The following is a 19,685-nucleotide window of genomic DNA, read 5'->3' as shown; positions in this document are numbered from 1 at the left end:
CTCAACAATCCATCTCTGTATACATTCCCCTTGTAACAAATTATTTCAGTGCTCACCACTTAGTTTGGAACTTTTAACTAAAACTTAAGTGGTTAACAAAACCTTTTGACTTTGAAATCTCAGCTGGTTTATACAAAAATGAAAGTCTCAATTACATGGAAATTCAACTAAATTCTGGGTCTGTGTTCCACAAATATTAACTGAAACCACACAGGGTAGGAGATGGTCTTCCTATTACTGTGACTATAAATAGTCATCCAGAATGACCGTCCAATTGTTCTGAAGAGGTCTTATTCCACTTAAACTGCATTGACTAGTTGACTCGTAACAGTTATTATCTGAACAGATAGTATCTAGAAGCTTAATTAAAAATCTGAACTTTTTTTTTTCATTATTATATTTTGCAGGGGCATGTAGGGATAGGACAAGAGGGAATGGCTTTAAACTGGAAGAGGGTAGGTTTAGATTAGATATAAGGAAAAAGTTCTTCCCTGTGAGGGTGGTGAGGCACTGGCAGAGGTTGCCCCGAGGAGCTGTGGCTGCCCCATCCCTGGCAGTGTTCAGTGCCAGGTTGGACAGGTCTTGGAGCAACCTGGTCTGGTGGAAGGTGTCCTTGCCTGTGGCAGGGGGGTTGGAACCAGGTGATCTTCAAGGTCCCTTCCAGCCCAAACCATTCTGTGACTATTTACTGTTTGTAATAACAGCCTTTTTCTCTTTTTTTTCCTTCGGGGGGTGGGGGGGGGGGTGTCGTTAAGAGTCATGTACACGTGCCTGACAGTCTCCAAACAGCAACGGGCCACAGAGACAAATTACCTGCTTTGCAAGGACCCTGAAAAGTTACCATGCGTCCTTTACTGCAAGAACCCAGCAATCCCAGGAGATCCGGTGTTTTTCCTTTCCATACTTTTTTAAGATTCTGCCACAAAGCCCGTTTCCCCGGGTTCACTCCTACACTACTGCCACTGATGTCAAAACCATTAAGGTGAGGGACCCGACCTGCCAAGGCGCTCACTGCGGTCTGTAAAAAGCCGCTCGCCGCAACTTCTGGAATCCATGTGTTTCTTAATACCTGTCCTTGACGCGTCCTGGGCTTTATACGCAGTTCTACCCAGCCTTACGCACACCCCGGGAACGCACACCAGAAGCCCTAGGTCTCAGCAAGCCCGCAGACAACACACTAAAGCTGCAGAGCAGATGAGCCCCCTCACACCTCCCGCCACCGGAAGGCAGAGGGTGAACCTTCCGCTTGGCGCGAGGGCGGTCACTACCGCCATGAAGATCAGCCCCACCCCTGGCCCCGCCCCCTCGCGAGCGGCCGCGGTCCCAGCAGCTGAGGCAGGTCAGGACGATGTTGGAGACGCTCCGGGAGCGGCTGCTGAGCGTCCAGCAGGACCTCACCGCCGGGTGGGTGCCGTCCCGGCTGCGGCCATCGGGAGAGTGGGACAGGGAACAGCGCCCTGCAGCCGGGCCGGGCGGGGAGGAGAGGAGAGGGGAGGGGAGGGGGAAGCAGGTGACCGGGAACTGGGGGAGGGCGGGGACTGGTGCGGCGGGCGGGAGGAGGAAGAGGAGGAGATTGGGCAGGTGGGACCCCCTGGTGGGGGCCCTTTTCTCCCACCTCAGCGCCTGGTGCTAGGACAGGCTGGAAATGTGGCCCCGGGATCCAACACTCACCTCCTCACTCTGCTTTCCCTCGCTCCTCTCGCTAGGTCTTTGCAGCTCATGGCGGGGTGGTGAGCTCTGCTTGCGGTGTGGTCGTCTGCAGCCGTAGGACGAGTTGAGGGGAGGAGGTTGCGGTCAGGGGAAGGAAAAAGATGCTGCTGCTGTGAGGGAATGAGGAAGATGTGAATGGGGTCAGTTAACGCGCTTGAATTTTTTATGAAGCGACTGACCTTCAAGGTTTTATGGATTAGCGTAATTGTTTCAAAGGGCATCACTGTGCTTTGTTTGGCGTATTGAAAAGCTTTTCTTTCCTTGAAAGATGAGTTATTGTCACTTGGGGAAAAGAAGCACAGGAAAAGTGGAAGTAGCAGCCACGTTAAAAAGTAGGAAGTTATTCCTACGTTGCCTCACAAGGGTATTTTAGACAGGCCCTAGATCAATGCTATTTTTAGTACAAGCAGGTGGTCTAGATGGGTATTACTGGATGTCAGTGGGTGGCTGGAGAGCAAGGTCATGCATCTGCTGCAGAGCTGTTGTTCATGAGCCACGGGGCAGCATTGTGTTGTAAACAGTTACTTTTAAAAACTGCATGGTCTTCGGCAGTATTGAGGCTGCCTTATAGTAATACCCCTATGGTAAATATTTATATACAGTGATAGATGTCTGTCTGCTCCAGAATACTTTATAATGACTTATTTGCACTGGTGTATAAGGGTCCACATAAACTAACAGAGTAAGTTACCAACCACTCAGGTAAATTGCTGATATGTTATTTGTCTTAACAAAGGGAATCAAATATTAAAATGTCTTTACAAAGGCATTGTTTTATTGCAGTCTGTCTTTCAGTTTTGCTGTTATTTGTAGAACTTCTCACAGGGCTTTATGTCTTAGTATAGTGCAAGGTCCTTTTGAAAAAAGGATGAAAGAGGACAACAAGAAGGTCATAACATGCTGGCTCTAATGGCTGTTTAACTCTGTATTTCCCTTTAGTGCTGCAGTGGAGTCGATACATTTCCATGTAGTCTCTAATTCACCCTTTTCCTTGTATTGCAATGTTTTGTTCTGTTTTGAGAACAGTCTCTGGTTTCATCATTTCCATCTTTGTGTTTTAGCAGCTCCATTAATGCACTCTTTTTGGAGTGTCCAGTCTTTAAGCATTATTTTCATTTGCAGTGTAACCTTTGTTGCCATTGGGAACCTGTATCTCAGAGCCACAGTAGCAGAGGCTTTAGAGAGCATCCACTTGTTTCTTGTAGTATCCCCATGGACTCTGCCCAGAACATGGCTTGTCCTGTTTTGCCCACTTTGCTTTCCTAGACAATGCAACCTCAGTGCCCTAGTGTTCTGGATAACACCTATCTCCAGCCCACCAAACTGGTAATAAAAGTAATTTCATGCTGTTAAGACTTTAGCTCAGAATGGTCAAAATGTCAGAAGTGCTGGGCAAGTTGTGGCCAACTTGTTAACTACACATTAATGCTTACAAAGTGAAACAGTTGGATCTTTTGAAGCATAGGGAGGGAGAAGCTATTCCAGGGCTTCTAAGAAAACAATATCAATTCCAAAGGATTACGGGAACTTTTGTCTGTAGCTGAAAAGTATTAAATCTGTGTTGTGTGGCCTGAAGAAAGAGCAATTTAGGGTTGTTAGCCATTTCTGTGTACAAAGAAATGAGCTCCTTTTCCCCTGCTCACCTGTGTCTGCTGTCTAGTTCTGTGTATCCTGTGAATGAGAGATCTCGATTTTGACCCATTTAGTGGTAAGTGATCTTTTACAGGCAGAGGAAAAAAAACCTGAACAGCAGAACAGTGAACTGTGTTTGTCTGCTCTCAGGCAGTAATTTGTGTACTTCTGGTAGCTTGAGGGATGTAGCTCACACTGCCTCTACTTTGTATAGAGAACGCTGGTGAAAGGAAGTTGATACTGTGTAGTCTAGTGATAAATCCTTTTAAGCTTTTCTTCTGACTGCTTGGCAGATACTCTAATAAGAGAACTGGTAGTTGCGACCCAGCATTTCCTTCTATATGCAGAGGAGTGCTGCTGTTACAAGTGGGGATATATACTGGGGCACATAACAGAGAAGGGCAAATTGCAGAGCTTTCTGCAATAATGTTCTTCCTCAGTGTGCTGTAGTTGTTGCTACTTGACCGAACTATTATGGATAGCTCTCTTAACAGGGAGCTGAGACATGCCTTAGCATGTCTTTCCTCAAATTGTCAACCACCTGTTTTACTGTAAAGCTTTGGGGTTTCTTCTTTTGACTTGCTGGAAATTGGTGGTGTTCAAGACTGGAGGAGTAATTGGGCTCGCCCTAGAAGCAGACTGAGTATCTGTATATTCGGGTGTTTCTCAGTCACTGGGTCACTGAGGATCATGTATCTCTTTGTCATGCCTGTGGATATCTTTGGGCGTTACAGCTCATTTTCATCTTGTTGATGTTTCTATGTCCTTTATTTCTTCCTAAAGCTTGCTGTCCTGTAACTCCAAAGGCCATAGAGGACATCTGTCATCGTGGTAGTCAGACAATAGCCAGGGGTTTTGACTCTCACTCTACCATGCCAATTTGACTAGCATGTATGGGTTGACTGAAAAACAGTAAAGGGTAAAGAGTGGAAAAGAATTGGGGGTGGGTCTGTACTGTTTGGTCATTGGTGGTTTGCGGGATTTGTTTTGGGGTTATTTTGTTGTTGGTTTGGTTCTGGGTTTTTTTTAGGAGCAAGGTACCAGTCAGTTTGAAATTGACCATTCGGTGAAGCAAGCCTCAGATAAGCTCAAAAGCAGTGCACTGTGGTCATGCTGCTGGAAATTCTGATAGTTGCCAGAAGAAAAGTTGTACTCGTGCTAGTTTTGTGCTGGCAGACTTACAGCAAATGGGTATAAATGTCTCTGTGACTGTCATGCTTTTCCTTGGCATGTCCTCTTGTAAAGAGTGTTCTTCGGGATTAGATTGATTGTTTCTGTGCAGATCTGTAATAGCTGTCTGCTAAGGAAACAGTGTTGAGAGCTGGATGACCTGGATGTATAGCTCCCATTAAGCTTTTCATACCCAACTGCATGATGCACTTGTAGAAAAATCACATAATTTAGAAGCAGTGTCAGTAGAAATAATTTTGCATGACAGTCTCTAGAAAACTAAGTGAAATTTGATTTATTTGTGAAATAAGCTGAAACAAAATTGACTGTAATAGACTGGAGTTAACACACTGTGTGTTCAGACAAGTTGTTCTCTGGTTTTGGTGTTGGAAATGTCTGATTTTATTTTTTTTGTGTGTTTTGATTTATAGGTTGAAGACTTTGGGTGACAAATCAAAAGAAGCAAAAAAAAGCAGGCAGAGGTACTTCTGAATGCCTTAATGTATAGCATTGATTTTGGATGCTCTTGATACAGAAAAATTTGAAAGTGGCTCTTACATAGAATATTTACAGTTCTAAAGAGTAAAGAACATTTGCATGTAATCTTACAGAATACTCTTTTGACAACAGAAAAGTTTAACCCTAATGTTGAGAAAATACTTTGCTCAGTAGAGCCTTCATGATAGGCTTAAATAATTTTTGATGGCCCTTAATGAATTTATGATTATTTAAATTATGTGAGTATTCAGCATTATTGTGGTACTTTATTCAAGATTCAGGTTGAAGTACATTGTTTCCAATCTCTGGGAATCTCATGTACTAAAATTGTAATTCAGTTTTTTTTTTTACTGTAAGAACAGCAGTATGAGTTTTTATTGTGCAAAATATATGTATAATAGAGTACTTCAATTATCTGTTTTGAGAAGATTTAAGAATTGTGGTGGGTTTTATTTGGTTTGGTTTTATCCTGTCCATTTTACTGTTTTGTTAATTCTTTCAACCTGCATAAACTATAGGGAAAAGCTACTTAACATCTCTAAATGATGTGTCTGTTGTTCTTCAGATACGCTTTAGTGTAAAGCATGTTTTTACTAAAACACAGTGTGTAGACACAAATTAGTTTTAAAACAAGCCCTGAACAAAAAATAAGGCATCTAAGATAAACTTTATTGAGTTCTGAAGCTTGATGTTTTGGATATTTATATTGTATTTTTTAACACAAGACTGGTTGTATTGGCAAGACATAGAAACTAAACTAAGAATGGGTGAAGGTTTGAATACAACTATTTTAGGCAACTGCCTTCTCTGTATGTTTCCAGTCCATAAGACTTTGGTTCATCTGGTGTACTGTAAATATCCATCACTTTTTGAGAAAAGCATTGGGTGAACCAATTGGATCATCACAAACAGGGGAGTACCAGAGTGACTTCTGCTTTGCTGGGACAAACATAGATTAGCTTGGTTGTATGGATGGCTGAGAACTTGTGGGTCAGGAGCAGAGGTGTTGCAATGCGAGCTTGGTACTGGCCATCTGATCAGGGAACAAATGGTACCTTTGCTAAACAACATGAGGAATTCTCTGTATCATTAAATCCCAGTTCTTGTGGGGGCCTTTAACTTCCTTGATATCTGCTGAAAGGACAACACAGCAATATGCAGTCAAGAAGGCTTCTGGAAGGTGTCAAGGATAATTTTTTATACCCTCTTTATAACTTCTTTGGCATGCAGGAATAGCCTTAGGAAAGCCATAGCTCACCTAGAACTGGCATTTACAGGAGATGTTAAAGAAAAGAAGAGCTTCAGTCCTGCATTGTTTCTAAAAGGCTGAACAAAGAAAACATTGTGATGTTGATGAATGGGGTAGATGGTTTAGAGACAGCAGATGTAATCAGTGCCTTTGTTGCTTCAGTCCTGACAAACAAGGTCTCCCAGTCCTCTGTGCTTAGTGAAAGGGTTTAAGGAAAAGACTGACCAGTAGTGGGTAAAGATCAGTTTGGGGAACTCAACCCATAACAAACCGTATGGGTCAAGTGGTGCTTCATAAAATTCAGGAGGTACAAATCCAAAGTATTTACCTGGGAAGAAAGTATTCTCTGCAACTTTATAGGCTGGGCCTGACTGACTAGCTGGGAAGCAGCTTTGCTGAGAAGATGTATGGCTGTGTATATAAGGAAAAGCTTTTTCCTTATGAGGACAGTCAAGCTATGGAGCAGGTTGCTCACAGAGCCTGTGAAGTTTGTGTCCTTCGAGGTTTTCAGATTGCAACTGAACAAAGCCCTGAGCAAGCTAGTCTGATCCAATAGTTGCGCCTAGTTGCAGTAGAGACTGTCTGAAGTCCCTTTCCACCTCACTGACTATCGATTTTCCCTTGGTTTAAAGGAAAAAAAAAAAAGTTTCATTTACAGTATTTATTGGTTTGGTTTTTGGTGGTTGGTTTTTTTTTTCGAGTTGTTTGGATGATAGTGCAAAACAGCCTGTTCTGGTAATACAAGAGACAAATCTTGGATGACATCAAGATCTTCACATAATACATCCTTAAAAATGCTGCATTGTTAATTTTCTGTAATTTACAGTAAGTTGCCATTATATTTTAAGCTGTTACTAATGAAAACGTAGAAAACAGTAGATCATTAGAGCATTAGACTGACATGTTCTTTACTGTAGTAATTATTTTCATAGAATATATTTTATAGAATGTATCAAGTGCAGTGTCTTTACTGAGACGCAAAGAACTTGTGTAGTAGCTTTATTTTCAAAAAAAGCCACCCTTAGCTTTGAAATACTCTTGTAAGATACACTGTGTAATGCATTTTAACCAGAATTGACAAAACATTTGTGAAATTGAACAGTAGGGAGTATTTCTGTCCTCAGCATGTCTGTCAAGAGCAGATATGTGTGCACTCGTTATTTTTATAACAGCCTTGTGTGCATTAACAATGAGTATATTTACAATTTGTTTTCTAGAACCGTTCAGTGTTTGCCAGAGTGTGCTGGACTGGAAATACTGAGCAGGTATGACCTTCCCTTTCTTTGTTAGTGTCTGCTTCCTGTAATTGCAGAAATAACTTTATCAGGTTGAGAAAATAAGAAGAAAATAAAGGTGATACAAATAGGGCTTTTGATGTTCTGCAGTTAGTAGACTGGGGGTGGGTACTGAATGATAAATATGTTTACAGCTTGTCCAGTCCTTAAGTGCTGTCACGTTAATAAAACAGAACTTCTGGAGGAAAAGCAGCATTTGAAAGGTGACTTCAGTTCATGGTCTAATGCACAGGAATGAAAGAAACCAGCACTGAGGCCCAGTCTGTGGTTTTACTTTGATGTTTTATGACTTCTACGTATTTTATGTGATTTCATTCTGTTCTGATAGTGATGGTATGCTTGTCATTGCCATGAAAAGAAAGTGTATTCCATGTGTACTTGATCATACTTTTTCTGAGAAACATGAGTGATCTTCATTGTAAATTTCCTTCATATTTTTACCTTAAAAAGTCCAAACATCTGTTCTTTTTATTGGGGGGTGTATGTGTGATTATCATCTTGTTAATTTTTTTTTTTTCATTTTCTTAATGAAACTGCATTCCAAGTAGTGATTAAGGCTTTTATTTGCAGTCTTACAAATATTGCTGGGTCTATTTAGCTCTTAATGCAAGGTAGTAGGTTTAAAAACTTTTTCTTTGAAAGAAATTATTTCTTACTGTATATTTGTTTTGGTAAAACAGTAAATACCAGAAAGAACTGTACAGCTTTTTAAACTGTTATTTCTGGTAGTCCCTATAAATACTATCATAGTGGCATCCATGAAATCCTCTTCCTTTTTAAGGGGAACACAGTAAGAGTAGTTGTTTATCTTTCTTCAGATATGAAGACGCTTGGGCTGCCCTTCACAAAGGAGCAAAAGATTGTGCAAAAGCTGGAGAGGTAAGAAAAAAATAACAATACCACACTTCAAATATTTAAAAATGTGTGAAGAATTCTAAACTAAAATTTTTAGTACCAGCATACTGGGTTGACCCTAGCCACTAGGTGAGCACCCACACAGGCTCCTTCATTCCCCTACCAGTGGGACAGAAGAGATAACAGAATAAAAATGAGAAAACTCATGGTTCAAGATAGATACCATTTAATAACTGAAGAACAGAGGAAAAACAAATGATGCTAAAGCAGTCATTCCCGACCTCCCACAAGCAGATCCATGCACAGACAAGTCTCAGAGCAATGATTACCTTGAAGAACAAACCCTTGGTTTTATTGTTGAGCATGATGTTACATGGTATGAAATGTCCCTCTGGCCAATGATCAACTGTCCTGGCTGTGCTCCCTCCCAACTTCTTGCCCACCCCCAGCCTGTTTGCCGCAGGGAGAGCGGGGATGACTGGGGAAGAACCAAGCTTTGACATTGTACAAGCTTTGTTCAGCAATATCTGGAGCATTGGTGTGTTATTAGCAAAAATACAAGGAACAGTACCATGTGGGCTGCTATGAAGAAAATGAACTCCATCCCAGCTGGATCCTCTACAACCAGTATAATGAGAAGGTAATGCTCTGTATTGCTGCTTGGGAAAAATGCCATATTGTTTTTTCTGTGGTTTTAAGATGGTATTTGACAAGCAGCTAATGGAAACGTTCAGAATATCCAGTTCCTCTTGTTTCTCACTGTTCTTCCAGATTTGATGATGCTCAGCCTACAATTAATATTCATAAAGTATTAAATATAGATACTGTAAAAAATAGAAATTCTCTGTAACCATGTTTCAAGGAATTATCTGAAGTTCATTCTCCTTTTACTTTCTGATACTTCAATTTCTATAACAAATATTGAGTGTGAGAATTTCCTAGTGCTTTTGAAGTACTTTGTAACGGATATGTTGACACCAGAATTTGTCTAACGTCCTTTGTTCAGATGGTTGCAATAACTACTTGCACTTACCCAATAAATAGTAATTATATCAGTTTACTGTGTTTCTGTGGGATATGTTGGGTTAGAGAAGAGTATTGAGAAGTATGAGTTTGTCAGAGTGTGACAAGGTGCAAGGTGGTGGTTAAAATAAGACATATCCAGAAGTTCAGGTGGTCATTTTTTGCACTCTTCTGTCATTTTTCGAAAAATTTGAAGTTTGTTGAGACTGCTTAAGACAACTTAACATTGCCAGTAAATGGCAGTGTAAACAATGAACAGTAATGTCTACAATGTAATGTAAACATTAAATAATGTGATGAATGTAAACAATTGCAGAAAGTTATGTTGCATGTTACTGCTGTAGCTCGTTAAAGCAGCCTGAGCTGGGAAAGTACAGACTATACTTGGGCCTGGGGCATGTTGATGGTTTTTATCAGGGTAGGGCTGTTGCACTGGCACTGTTTGCTGCCCTCTCGTAATGGACAGGAAACTGCAAGATTTAGTCATCTGGCTGAAAAGATTCGGGAAGTGTCTGTGCTTTTCCCTAATTTTGTTCAGTTTTCCTGCCTTGGAAGTAAAGCAACAAGTTGTGTGGGTTTTCTTCTGGAATGAAGGGAGAGAAAACTTCCAGTAAGTGCTACCAATGCATCGGTCTGCACCAGACTTTCCAGTTCAAGGCTTGTTTAAGGGGCAGACAGTGTAAGCTGGGTGGCCATGACACAGAGCAGGACTGAGCTGTGGGGTTCTCTGTCCTGGCTGAAACTTTCACTTTGGCCAGCTGCATGCTCCCTGACTTATGGTTTCCTTAGGAGTCTTCTCTGCATCTTTCTGCCATGAATGAAACCCCCACTGCTTAATCTGTTTTGAAGAGGTGTATTTAGAGTAAGAAAGATAGTGTCTTATGTTCTTTCTCTTGCCTAATAGAAATGGCCCACCTTTTCCATGTGACCAAGTGAAAGCCTTAAGCTATTAGAGTTTAAGTTCTTTCTTCCAGCTTTTTGTGTTTTACTGCTCATGATAGGTTTTTGGTTTGGGTTTGGGGTTTTTTGTTTTTATTTTTTTTTAAGATGTCTTAAATGATTTGCCTACGATTTTGTAATACTTGCTTTTAAAATTGTAGTTCTGAAAACAATGTGAGATTTTTGTATATATAAAACCAGTGTAGCCTTCATCGCAAATATTACAGCTTCCTGGGAAAATCAGAACAAAAAAATACCAAAGGACTTTGAAATTATCCATGAAATTCAGATCACCGTATCACAGTATGCTAGAGATTGGAAGGGACCTCGAAAGATCATCTAGTCCAATCCCCCTGCCGGAGCAGGAACACCTAGATAATGTTACACAGGAATGTGTCCAGGCGGGTTTTGAATGTCTCCAGGGAAGGAAACTCCACAGCCTCCCTGGGCAGCCTGTTCCAGTGTTCTGTCACCCTCACTGAGAAGAAGTTTCTTCTCAAGTTTAAGTGGAACCTCTTGTGTTCCAGTTTGTACCCATTACCCCTTGTCCTATCATTGTTTGCCACTGAGTAGAGCCTGGCTCCATCCTCGTGACACTCCCCCTTTATATATTTATAGACACTTATAAGGTCACCCCTCAGTCTCCTCTAAACTATAGAGACCCAGCTCCCTCAGTCTTTCCTCATAAGGGAGATGCTCCACTCCCTTAATCATCTTAGTTGCCCTGCACTGGACTCTCTCCAGCAGGTCCCTGTCCTTCTTGAACTGAGGGGCCCAGAACTGGACACAATATTCCAAATGGGGTCTCCCCAGGGCAGAGTAGAGGGGAAGGAGGACCTCTCTCGACCTACTAAGCACCCCCCTTCTAATACACCCCAGGATGCCGTTGGCCTTCTTGGCCACAAGGCCACAGTGTTGGCTCATGGTCATCCTGTCGTCCACTAGGACGCCCAGGTCCCTCTCCCCTACACTGCTCTCTAACAGGTCGTTCCCCAACCTATACTGGAACCTGGGGTTGTTCCTGCCCAGATGCAGGACTCTACACTTTCCCTTGTTATATTTCATCAAGTTATTCCCTGCCCAACTCTCCAGCCTGTCCAGGTCTCGCTGGATGGCAGCACAGCCTTCTGGCGTGTCAGCCACTCCTCCCAGCTTAGTGTCATCAGCAAACTTGCTGATAGTAGACTCAAATCCCTCATCTAAATCGTTGATGAATATATTAAATAATACTGGTCCCAGTACGTCCCAGTACTGACCCCTGAAGCACTCCACTAGTTACAGGCCTCCAACTAGACTCCGCCCCATAGACTACAACTCTCTGGCTTCTCTCCTTCAGCCAGTTCGCAGTCCACCTCACTACCTGATCATCCAGACCACACTTCCTCAATTTAGCTGTGAGGATGCTGTGGGAGACTGTGTCAAATGCTTTGCTGAAGTCAAGGTAGACCACATCCACCGCTCTGCCATCATCCATCCACCGTGTTATTTCCTCATAAAAGGCTAAGAGATTGGTCAAGCATGATTTCCCCTTGGTGAAGCCATGCTGACTGCCCCTCATAACCCTCTTATCCTTGATATGCCTTAAGGTGGCACCAAGGATAAGGTGTTCCATCACTTTCCCAGGGATGGAGGTGAGGCTGACCAGTCTATAGTTACCCGGATCCTCCTTCTTGCCCTTTTTGAAGACTGGAGTGACATTTGCTTTCCTCCAGTCCTCAGGCACCTCTCCCGTTTCCCAAGACTTGGTAAAGATGATGGAGAGTGGTCTAGCAATGACTTCCGCCAGTTCCCTCAGCACCCGCGGGTGCATCCCATCTGGACCCATGGATTTATGGATGTCCAGATTGCTCAACCGGTCTCTGACCCATTCTTCGTCGACTAAGGCAAGCCGCTCCGTTGACCTGACTTCATCTAAGGTCTCAGGGGTACAGGGCTCTTCAGGACTGCCTGCAGCAGAGTAGACAGAGACAAAGAAGGCATTCAGTAACTCTGCCATCTCTTTATCTTCTGTCACCAGGGCACCCATCCCGTTCATCAGTGGGCCTACATTGCCTCTGGTGTTAGTTTTTGGGCCTACATTGCCTCTGGTGTTAGTTTTATCTGCCATGTATTTGAAAAAGCTCTTTTTGCTCTCCTTGACCCTTCTCGCCAGGTTTAATTCTAAGGAGGCCTTAGTCATCCTAGCTGCCTTCCTACATCCTCTAGCAGCAGCCTTATATTCCTCCCAAGTGGCCAGCCCCTCCTTCCATGACCTGTAAACTCTCCTCTTCCACTTGAGCATACCCAGCAATTCCCTATTTAGCCACACAGGTCTCCTGGCCCTCTTCCTTGATTTCCTACATGTCGGGATGCTCCGATCTTGAGCTCGGAAAAAGCAATCCTTGAATGCCAACCAACTGTCTTGGGCCCCTGTACTTTCAAACAGCCTTGCCCATGGGATTTCCCCTAGCAATTGCTTGAAAAGGCCAAAGTTTGCCCTGCTAAAGTCCAGGGTTGCAATTCTACTTGCTATTCTAAATGTTCTAGATGTTTCCTTTTGAGAGAATACGAAATGTGTATTGCTTGTGTTTGTTTCCTTTTTTTTTTTTTAATAGAAGTAGAAAATACAGGGTTCATTAAAATAAGAATTGTGTAAGCTCACAAGATTGACGGTTCTATATCTAAAGGTCCTAAAGGACCTAAGATTCGCTTGTCCGGTGCCCTGTTTCTAGTATTAGCAAGTAGCAGATAAACTACTCATGCTGTCTTACTTATAAATGTTAAATAGGGAAAGGAAAGTGAAAATTTCAAGCTTTAATTGCTGAGTATGGTCTTACTATATTGAATTATAGATGCTAACTATAAGTTATATCTACAAAATTGTCCTAAAAATACTGCTTTTAAATGATTGTAATTTTAGCTGCATTCAGTTGTATGGGGGCTGAAATGTTTTTCTGGTGTTTGCCCCCGTCTCATGGTGGTTTTGGGGGTTTTGTTTACTTTACTATTCAACTGATATAAATCCCATACCTCATTTTCAAAAATACACTTGTTTTTATTTAGATAAGGATGCTTGTCTTCTGAGGTGTTTCATTACTCACTAGGCTTTGGAATAAGTTTTCAAACCTTGTCTGGTAAACCAGGATGGCTTTTTGACAGTGATAGGTAGCTGGAGGAATTTTTAAATGGGAGAAGTTGTGTTAATTCTAACAGAATCTGTCTGATGTGAGTACAATTCTAAATATTTGAGAACTTTGCCCATTCCTCAGTTTCTTCAATTTCAGCAACTAAATACTACAAAACCCATGGAATTCGGAATGCAGATACAGCCACAGGCTGCAGTTGCGTGCAAGAGGAAAAATGGGTAATGGAACTAAGAGCAGAGAAAGTATAACTGAATCATTTCAAGTATCAAGGGGAACATTTGTGAAATAAGATCTCTTGATCTTGCTGTTTTCGTAGAATCTGATACCTATTGAATTTTTTTTAAGCAGTGTATCCTCATTATACTACTGTATATTAAAACCTAGGAAGAGTCAAACAGCAAAAATTGAACTAATGTAGAAGTGTGCTCACAAAAGTTACTATTTTTATTTCATTTTCTAGAGTATTTGGAATGTACAGAGTTTTCAGTTTTGTTGTTAAGATTACATTGGTATCATTAGCAATGTTAAACTAAACTAATTTATCTAAATAAACCTTAAGTTGCAGCACTGCAATGTTGTGTATCAGTGCAACACTGCTGTCAAAATTCCAGATGCATGTTACTGTTAATAAAATCCAGTATTGATTAGTATAATGAGAAATAACTTCTGATCTTGTTTTCATCAATGCGTTTTGATATAAATATTTCATACTACAGGGTCTTTCTTTAGCATGTTATATTTACTTGAGAAGAACACAAGTGGCAGTGCTACAGGGTTGCCATGCTGACCTTATGCTTGCAGATGCTTTAATTCTAAAAATAAGTCAAGATGCTCATAAATAGGTACATAAAATTGCAACTAAAGTAAAGAACCTGTTTGTTTCAGCTGGTGGATAGTGAAGTTGTGATGCTTTCTGCACACTGGGAGAAGAAAAGAAACAGTCTGGTGGAACTACAGGATCAGCTCCAACAAATACCTGGGTTTTTAGCAGATCTGGAATGCCTCACAGCAAGCCTAGGTAAGATTTCATAGACATTACAAGCATTCAAGTCTTTACAGAGGATTAGAGTGAAGTTCAGCTGTTGTTCATTTTTTGAGGAGGGAGGGAGGAAATTTAGCTGGCTTTGGACACTTTAAAGGCAGAAACTTACTGTTGAAGTGTACTTGTTTCCAAAGCTAGCTTCCATAGTGTAAGTCAGTGTACAGGGTTATGCTTTTCTGAAGTGATACCCAGCTTTTTCATTTGTGAAACTAGCAATGCTACATATTAAGGTTACCAAATATCTGATGTTTGTTAGATGGATTCTGATTTTCATAACTTTACCAAATGTTAATCCATTGATTTAATTGAAAACATGAAAAGATGAATAGATTGATGCTTTAGTGGATGACTAACGGAAACTTCACATACCAAACAGTTGATCCACCGTTGAAAATGAAATTAGGAAAAAATGTTTTGACGTCTTAGTCTCTGAAAAGCTCTAATGTTACTGAGCCTTGAAACGGGGATGCTGTGTTTGACAAATAGCAAGCCTTTGTGTCAACACTCAGGCCTCTTGATGCCTCCATAGAAAAGGGAAAAAAATCAAATTCAGGTTTCATCAAATTCAAGTTTTGAAAAACTATCTGTGCATGGATTTTAGTAACTAAGCTCCCCAGGGACTCTGCATGCACTATTCTTGCACCAGCTAGGAAGTATACAGAAATTCTTCCCTGTAATTGCAGCTCTTGTTTTTGTGAGGTGGGCTAGATTTGTGTGCTGGCATTTGATGTGAAGAAGAGTTCTTTTCTGTGTTCAGAAGTTAATTTCTCATTCTTCTGTGATCAGTGGACATGCACAAATTGACTTTGTTCTTTGGTAGGCTGCTAATAATGTTGCTGTTTCTTTCTGAACTGTGGAGTGTATTTCATTTTTCATTACAATTTTCTTATACCACCTTATTTAGTAAGGCTTTGTCGTGCGGTAACCATTTAATGTTGGCGTTTTGAAAAGCACAATTATTTTCTAAGGAAATATCAATTCAAATAATGATTTATTTAAATACTAATTTTAATATCATCATGCACAAAGTGATGCAGTCCACTGGTAGACCAAAGATAAACAATATAATAAAAAAACTAATGGAATTGTCTTTAGAGTTCATAACTGCAAATGCCATATATAAATTCTGATGAATTGGGGTTACCTTTCCATTTCTAATGAGACAGCTTTATGAACCAGAATTAATTTCACCCTGACTGTTGAAGGCTCAGTGTCTCCAAAATATTTTTGGTACTGTGCAAGCAGGTTTAAAACCATTCTGCTCAGGGAAGCTAATGGATTTTTAAGTCTACTGCTACAGTTGTGAGATTTGAACCATCTTTACCTTATGTGTCAGATTTCAAGTAATTTACCTAGAGGTTTTTATTAGTTCCTGCTTACTACTGTGAATTGTTTTGAACTGATTTTTTTTTTTTTCTGATAAGTATAGTCTATTTGGGTAGAAAGGTGTAATTTATACCAAAGTCAACATCTACACTTCAGGAACTGATGTACCAGAAATTTGCTGTGGTATTCTACTCACTGTTTATAATTTTAATAACCCCAAACTATCTGCCTTATATGTGTAAACTGAATTCTCTTTACCAAGAGCTGACTAATTCTGTGGCTGTGAATTTTAAATACAAGTGAAACATTTTGTAAAAAAAACAAAACAAAACAAAAAAACAACAACCCAAAAACCGTATCACAGCACATCATGCCCAGTATATAAACTGGGGGGAGTTACCCGGAAGGCCAGATTGCTGATGATCGGGTCTGGCTGGGTATCGGTCGGCAGGTGGTGAGTGGTTGTATTCTCTCCCCTTGTTATTTCCCTTATCATTTTTGTTGGTGATAGCAGTAGTGGTTTTGTGTTATACCTTAGTTACTGGACTGTTCTTATCTCAGCCCATGACAGTTACATACTTTTGATTCTCCTACCCATCCCTCTGGGAGCGGGGGCAGGAAGAAAACGGGAGTGAGCTTTTAGCTGTGTGGTTCTGAGTTACTGGCTGGGCTTAAACCACAACAGTTGAACTCAGGACACCAATAAACAAACAACCAAAAAAATGTCAATATAGAATTATAAACTCCTGTGTCCTGGGTTGTGTTCTAAGATCTCATTTGACTAATTTTCATCATTTCAGGAAAGTAATAGGTCTGTGTTATGACATGATATGAATCATAGAATCATAGAATAGTTAGGGTTGGAAAGGACCTTAAAGTCATCTAGTTCCAACCCCCCTGCCATGGGCAGGGACACCTCACACTAAACCATCTCACCCAAGAGCTCGTCCAGCCTGGTCTTGACCACCGCCAGGGATGGAGCATTCACAACCTCCCTGGGCAACCTATTCCAGTGCCTCACCACCCTAACAGGAAAAAACATATGCGTCTATTAAATCTACTTATGCTTTTGTTTTGAAAGTAGATATAGGAACCCTGGCTGATTTTGATTAAAGGAATCTCAGGTGATGAAAAATAGCCTTTTTAATGACCTGCTTAAATTTGGTATAAGTCATGTATAGATTCTTCATCTTTTGCTGTGTATTACAACACACATTAACATCAGCACTTTGATGAAGTCCTAGGTGCTCAGATTATCAGTCATTCCTCACTTCAAGTGAAAAGTCTGTGTCTTGATTTGATAAATTTATTGTATTATGCAATGTATTGTAGCTGCTGTAGAAAACTTTGAAGAAAAAAGTACTCTCATATAAAAGTGAAAAGAACAGTTACTGTCCTTTCAAAGGCCAGACTTTGAATTGTCACTTAAGCCGGTTTTTATCTGTAGGGTATTCAAAAATATTTGAACTGGCGAGACTAGGAGGAAAATAAGGCTGCACATATATTCACAGAGATAAAAACTATTGGATCCTAGTCCTTAATAAATATTTTTTTCCAAAGTATGGGTTAGATTGGTGTGAAAATCCATTGGGAAAACAGAAGCTTTTCACACTGCTTAGGGGAGGTATCCTAGTTTGTTAGATCTCGAACAGAAGATCATGCACAATTTTCAGATTGTGTGTCAAATATGAAAGTTGCCGTTTTCTAGCTTTGCAAAATTCAATCCAATTAGTTAAGAATTTGCATTGAAAAACATATGGCCATGTTCTGTTTGTGTAAGAAGTGGGATTAAGACTTCTTAATGGCTTCTTCAGACATTAAGGAAAATGTACTAAACCTTGTGAAATACAAGGTCACAGTATCTTTTTCAAGAAACACAAGGTTTTGATTTTTGTAACATTTGAACTACTTTTAAGAACTTAATACCTATATTTTGAGTACTTGTTTTTGTCCTGGGTTCAGCAGTAGCAGTCATGTTTTTTCCTTTGTGTTAACTGGTGCAGTGCTGTGTTTTGACTTCTAGTTGGAGAATAGTGTTGGTGAAGCCGATGTTTTCGGTTGTTGCTAAGTGATGTTTACCCTGACCAAGGACTCTGTGAGGCTCATGCTCTGCCAGGGAGGAGGGGAGGCTGTGAGGAAGCAGAGACGGGGCGCCTGACCCGGGCTAGCCGGGGAGGTATTCCATACCACAGCACGTCATGCCCGGGGTGGGGGGTAACTGGGAGTTACCCGGAAGGACAGGGGCTTCCGGGTGGAACTCGCTTTCTTGGCCGGTGGTATCGTATTCTCTTCTCTTGTTATTTTCCCTTATCATTGTTTTAGCTGATAGTAGCGGTGGTGATTTGTTGCTGGACTGTTCTTGTCTCAACCCGTAGGAGTTGCACTCTCTCGATCCTCCTCCCCGTTCCTCCAGGAGCGGGGAAGGGGAGAGCCCCAGTGCGGGGGGGGAGACGGACACGGACCTTGATTGTTGTCAGCTCGGCACCACTCACTGGGAGTGAGTGAACAAGTTACCTGACTGGGTTTAAACCACGACAGTTTTGCAGCAGGAACTTGTGCTTTAGTGAAATATACTTATTTGTAATTTATTATAAATACTGAAGATTTTTCCAGTTTGGATAATGCAGTTTATTTCCAGGAACTTCTTCTATAGATTATAAAATTTAATTTTTGTTCATCTGTTTGTAGACAACCTATAAAGCAGTAATTTTAGGAGGAAAAAGTGCAATGAGTAATAGCCCGTAGACTTGTCTCTTTGGGGAAGAAATGAATGTCTTTGGAAAGAGAAGTCATTAAGTTACTATTATCTATTTAATTGTGGCTTACATCAGGATTTAGATACTAGCAGATACTGGTCAAATAAAAGTGAATTTAAGACCAGGCAATATATTAATCAGGATTTTTCACAGACCTGACATTTGAGCCTGGACTTCTGAATTGTGTTTTGTTACTTAAATAACAGTTTCTGTTTTGTTAGCATCTAGCAGTTGATAGCTCTTGAAGGCAAGAGCTGAAGAAATGTTTTGTGATGCAGAGCTCTAGAACACAAGTTTCCATTAGAAGACTCTAGTTTTACTGGTTTTTATTTTAAACTTATTTTTAAAGTTAGGAGAGCTGTAAAAACTTTGTTGTAAGTGACTAATGATGGGAAAATGTTTAAAGAAAATCTTATTCTATTACTAATTAAAACAGTTTTTCTGACTGGTTGACAAGTTGTTTAAAAAATTCTGTTACTTTTCTTGCTTTCTTGAATTTCATTGTGTGAGGTAAGATGGGATTTATCTTTAACTGAGAAAATCAGGAAAAATACTGGGGAGATGTATGTAAAACCGTAGAATTTGAATAATGTAGTGTAAAAATACCTATGTTCAACAGGGAGTTTTTAATAGGCTCCGGAGCAGAATGCTTCAGTGGAGAGGGTTGTTTTATAAGGTAGACGTATATGTATGTATAAAAGGTGGTGTTTGGTGTTGTAAACTTGGAAATACCTGTATCTTGAATACAAAATTGGGCACTAGTAGGACTGTAACTACATAAAGACTTTTTCAAGTGTTGCAACTGAATTGATCTCTTCCCATGTGTGTGTGTCTTTCACTGCTCATTTTAAGCTTTTAGCAAGCTCTGTCTGACTTACAGAGAAGTTTTTGATGTTGTTTCCATCATTTGTTTTCTGCCTTTTTGCCTTTTAGTCAGAAAATGAAACTTTGGAAAAAATGTCTTTAATATTTCTTGGTGGTTTCTGTTGTTTTGGTGGTTGTCCAGTGCAGGAAAGCTACATGTAAAGTAAACACTGTTGTTTTCTGATATACAGCACTGATGTA

At 40.6% G+C, this 19,685-nt stretch overlaps 1 protein-coding gene across 1 annotated transcript in view; it reads left to right on the top strand.

Annotated features, from left to right (window-relative positions):
• The first annotated feature begins 1,302 nt into the window (after positions 1 to 1,302).
• The window catches only part of DTNBP1 (dystrobrevin binding protein 1), a 77,404-nt gene continuing 59,021 nt past the window's right edge, over positions 1,303 to 19,685 (top strand). The window contains exons 1-5 of the mRNA XM_057424217.1: positions 1,303 to 1,404; positions 4,944 to 4,994; positions 7,477 to 7,524; positions 8,373 to 8,433; positions 14,382 to 14,514. Of these exons, the coding sequence (XP_057280200.1) occupies positions 1,349 to 1,404; positions 4,944 to 4,994; positions 7,477 to 7,524; positions 8,373 to 8,433; positions 14,382 to 14,514 (349 nt within the window). The 5' untranslated portion in view covers positions 1,303 to 1,348. The remainder of the gene's footprint in view (positions 1,405 to 4,943; positions 4,995 to 7,476; positions 7,525 to 8,372; positions 8,434 to 14,381; positions 14,515 to 19,685) is intronic.

Source organism: Pezoporus wallicus, unplaced genomic scaffold, assembly GCF_028554395.1.
Source record: "Pezoporus wallicus isolate ANWC-B61680 ecotype Strahan unplaced genomic scaffold, APGP_CSIRO_Pwel_v1 contig_5485, whole genome shotgun sequence".
NCBI classification, from domain to species: domain Eukaryota; kingdom Metazoa; phylum Chordata; class Aves; order Psittaciformes; family Psittacidae; genus Pezoporus; species Pezoporus wallicus.
Note: the sequence above shows the minus strand (reverse complement) of the source record. Positions and strands in the feature narration are given on the sequence as shown.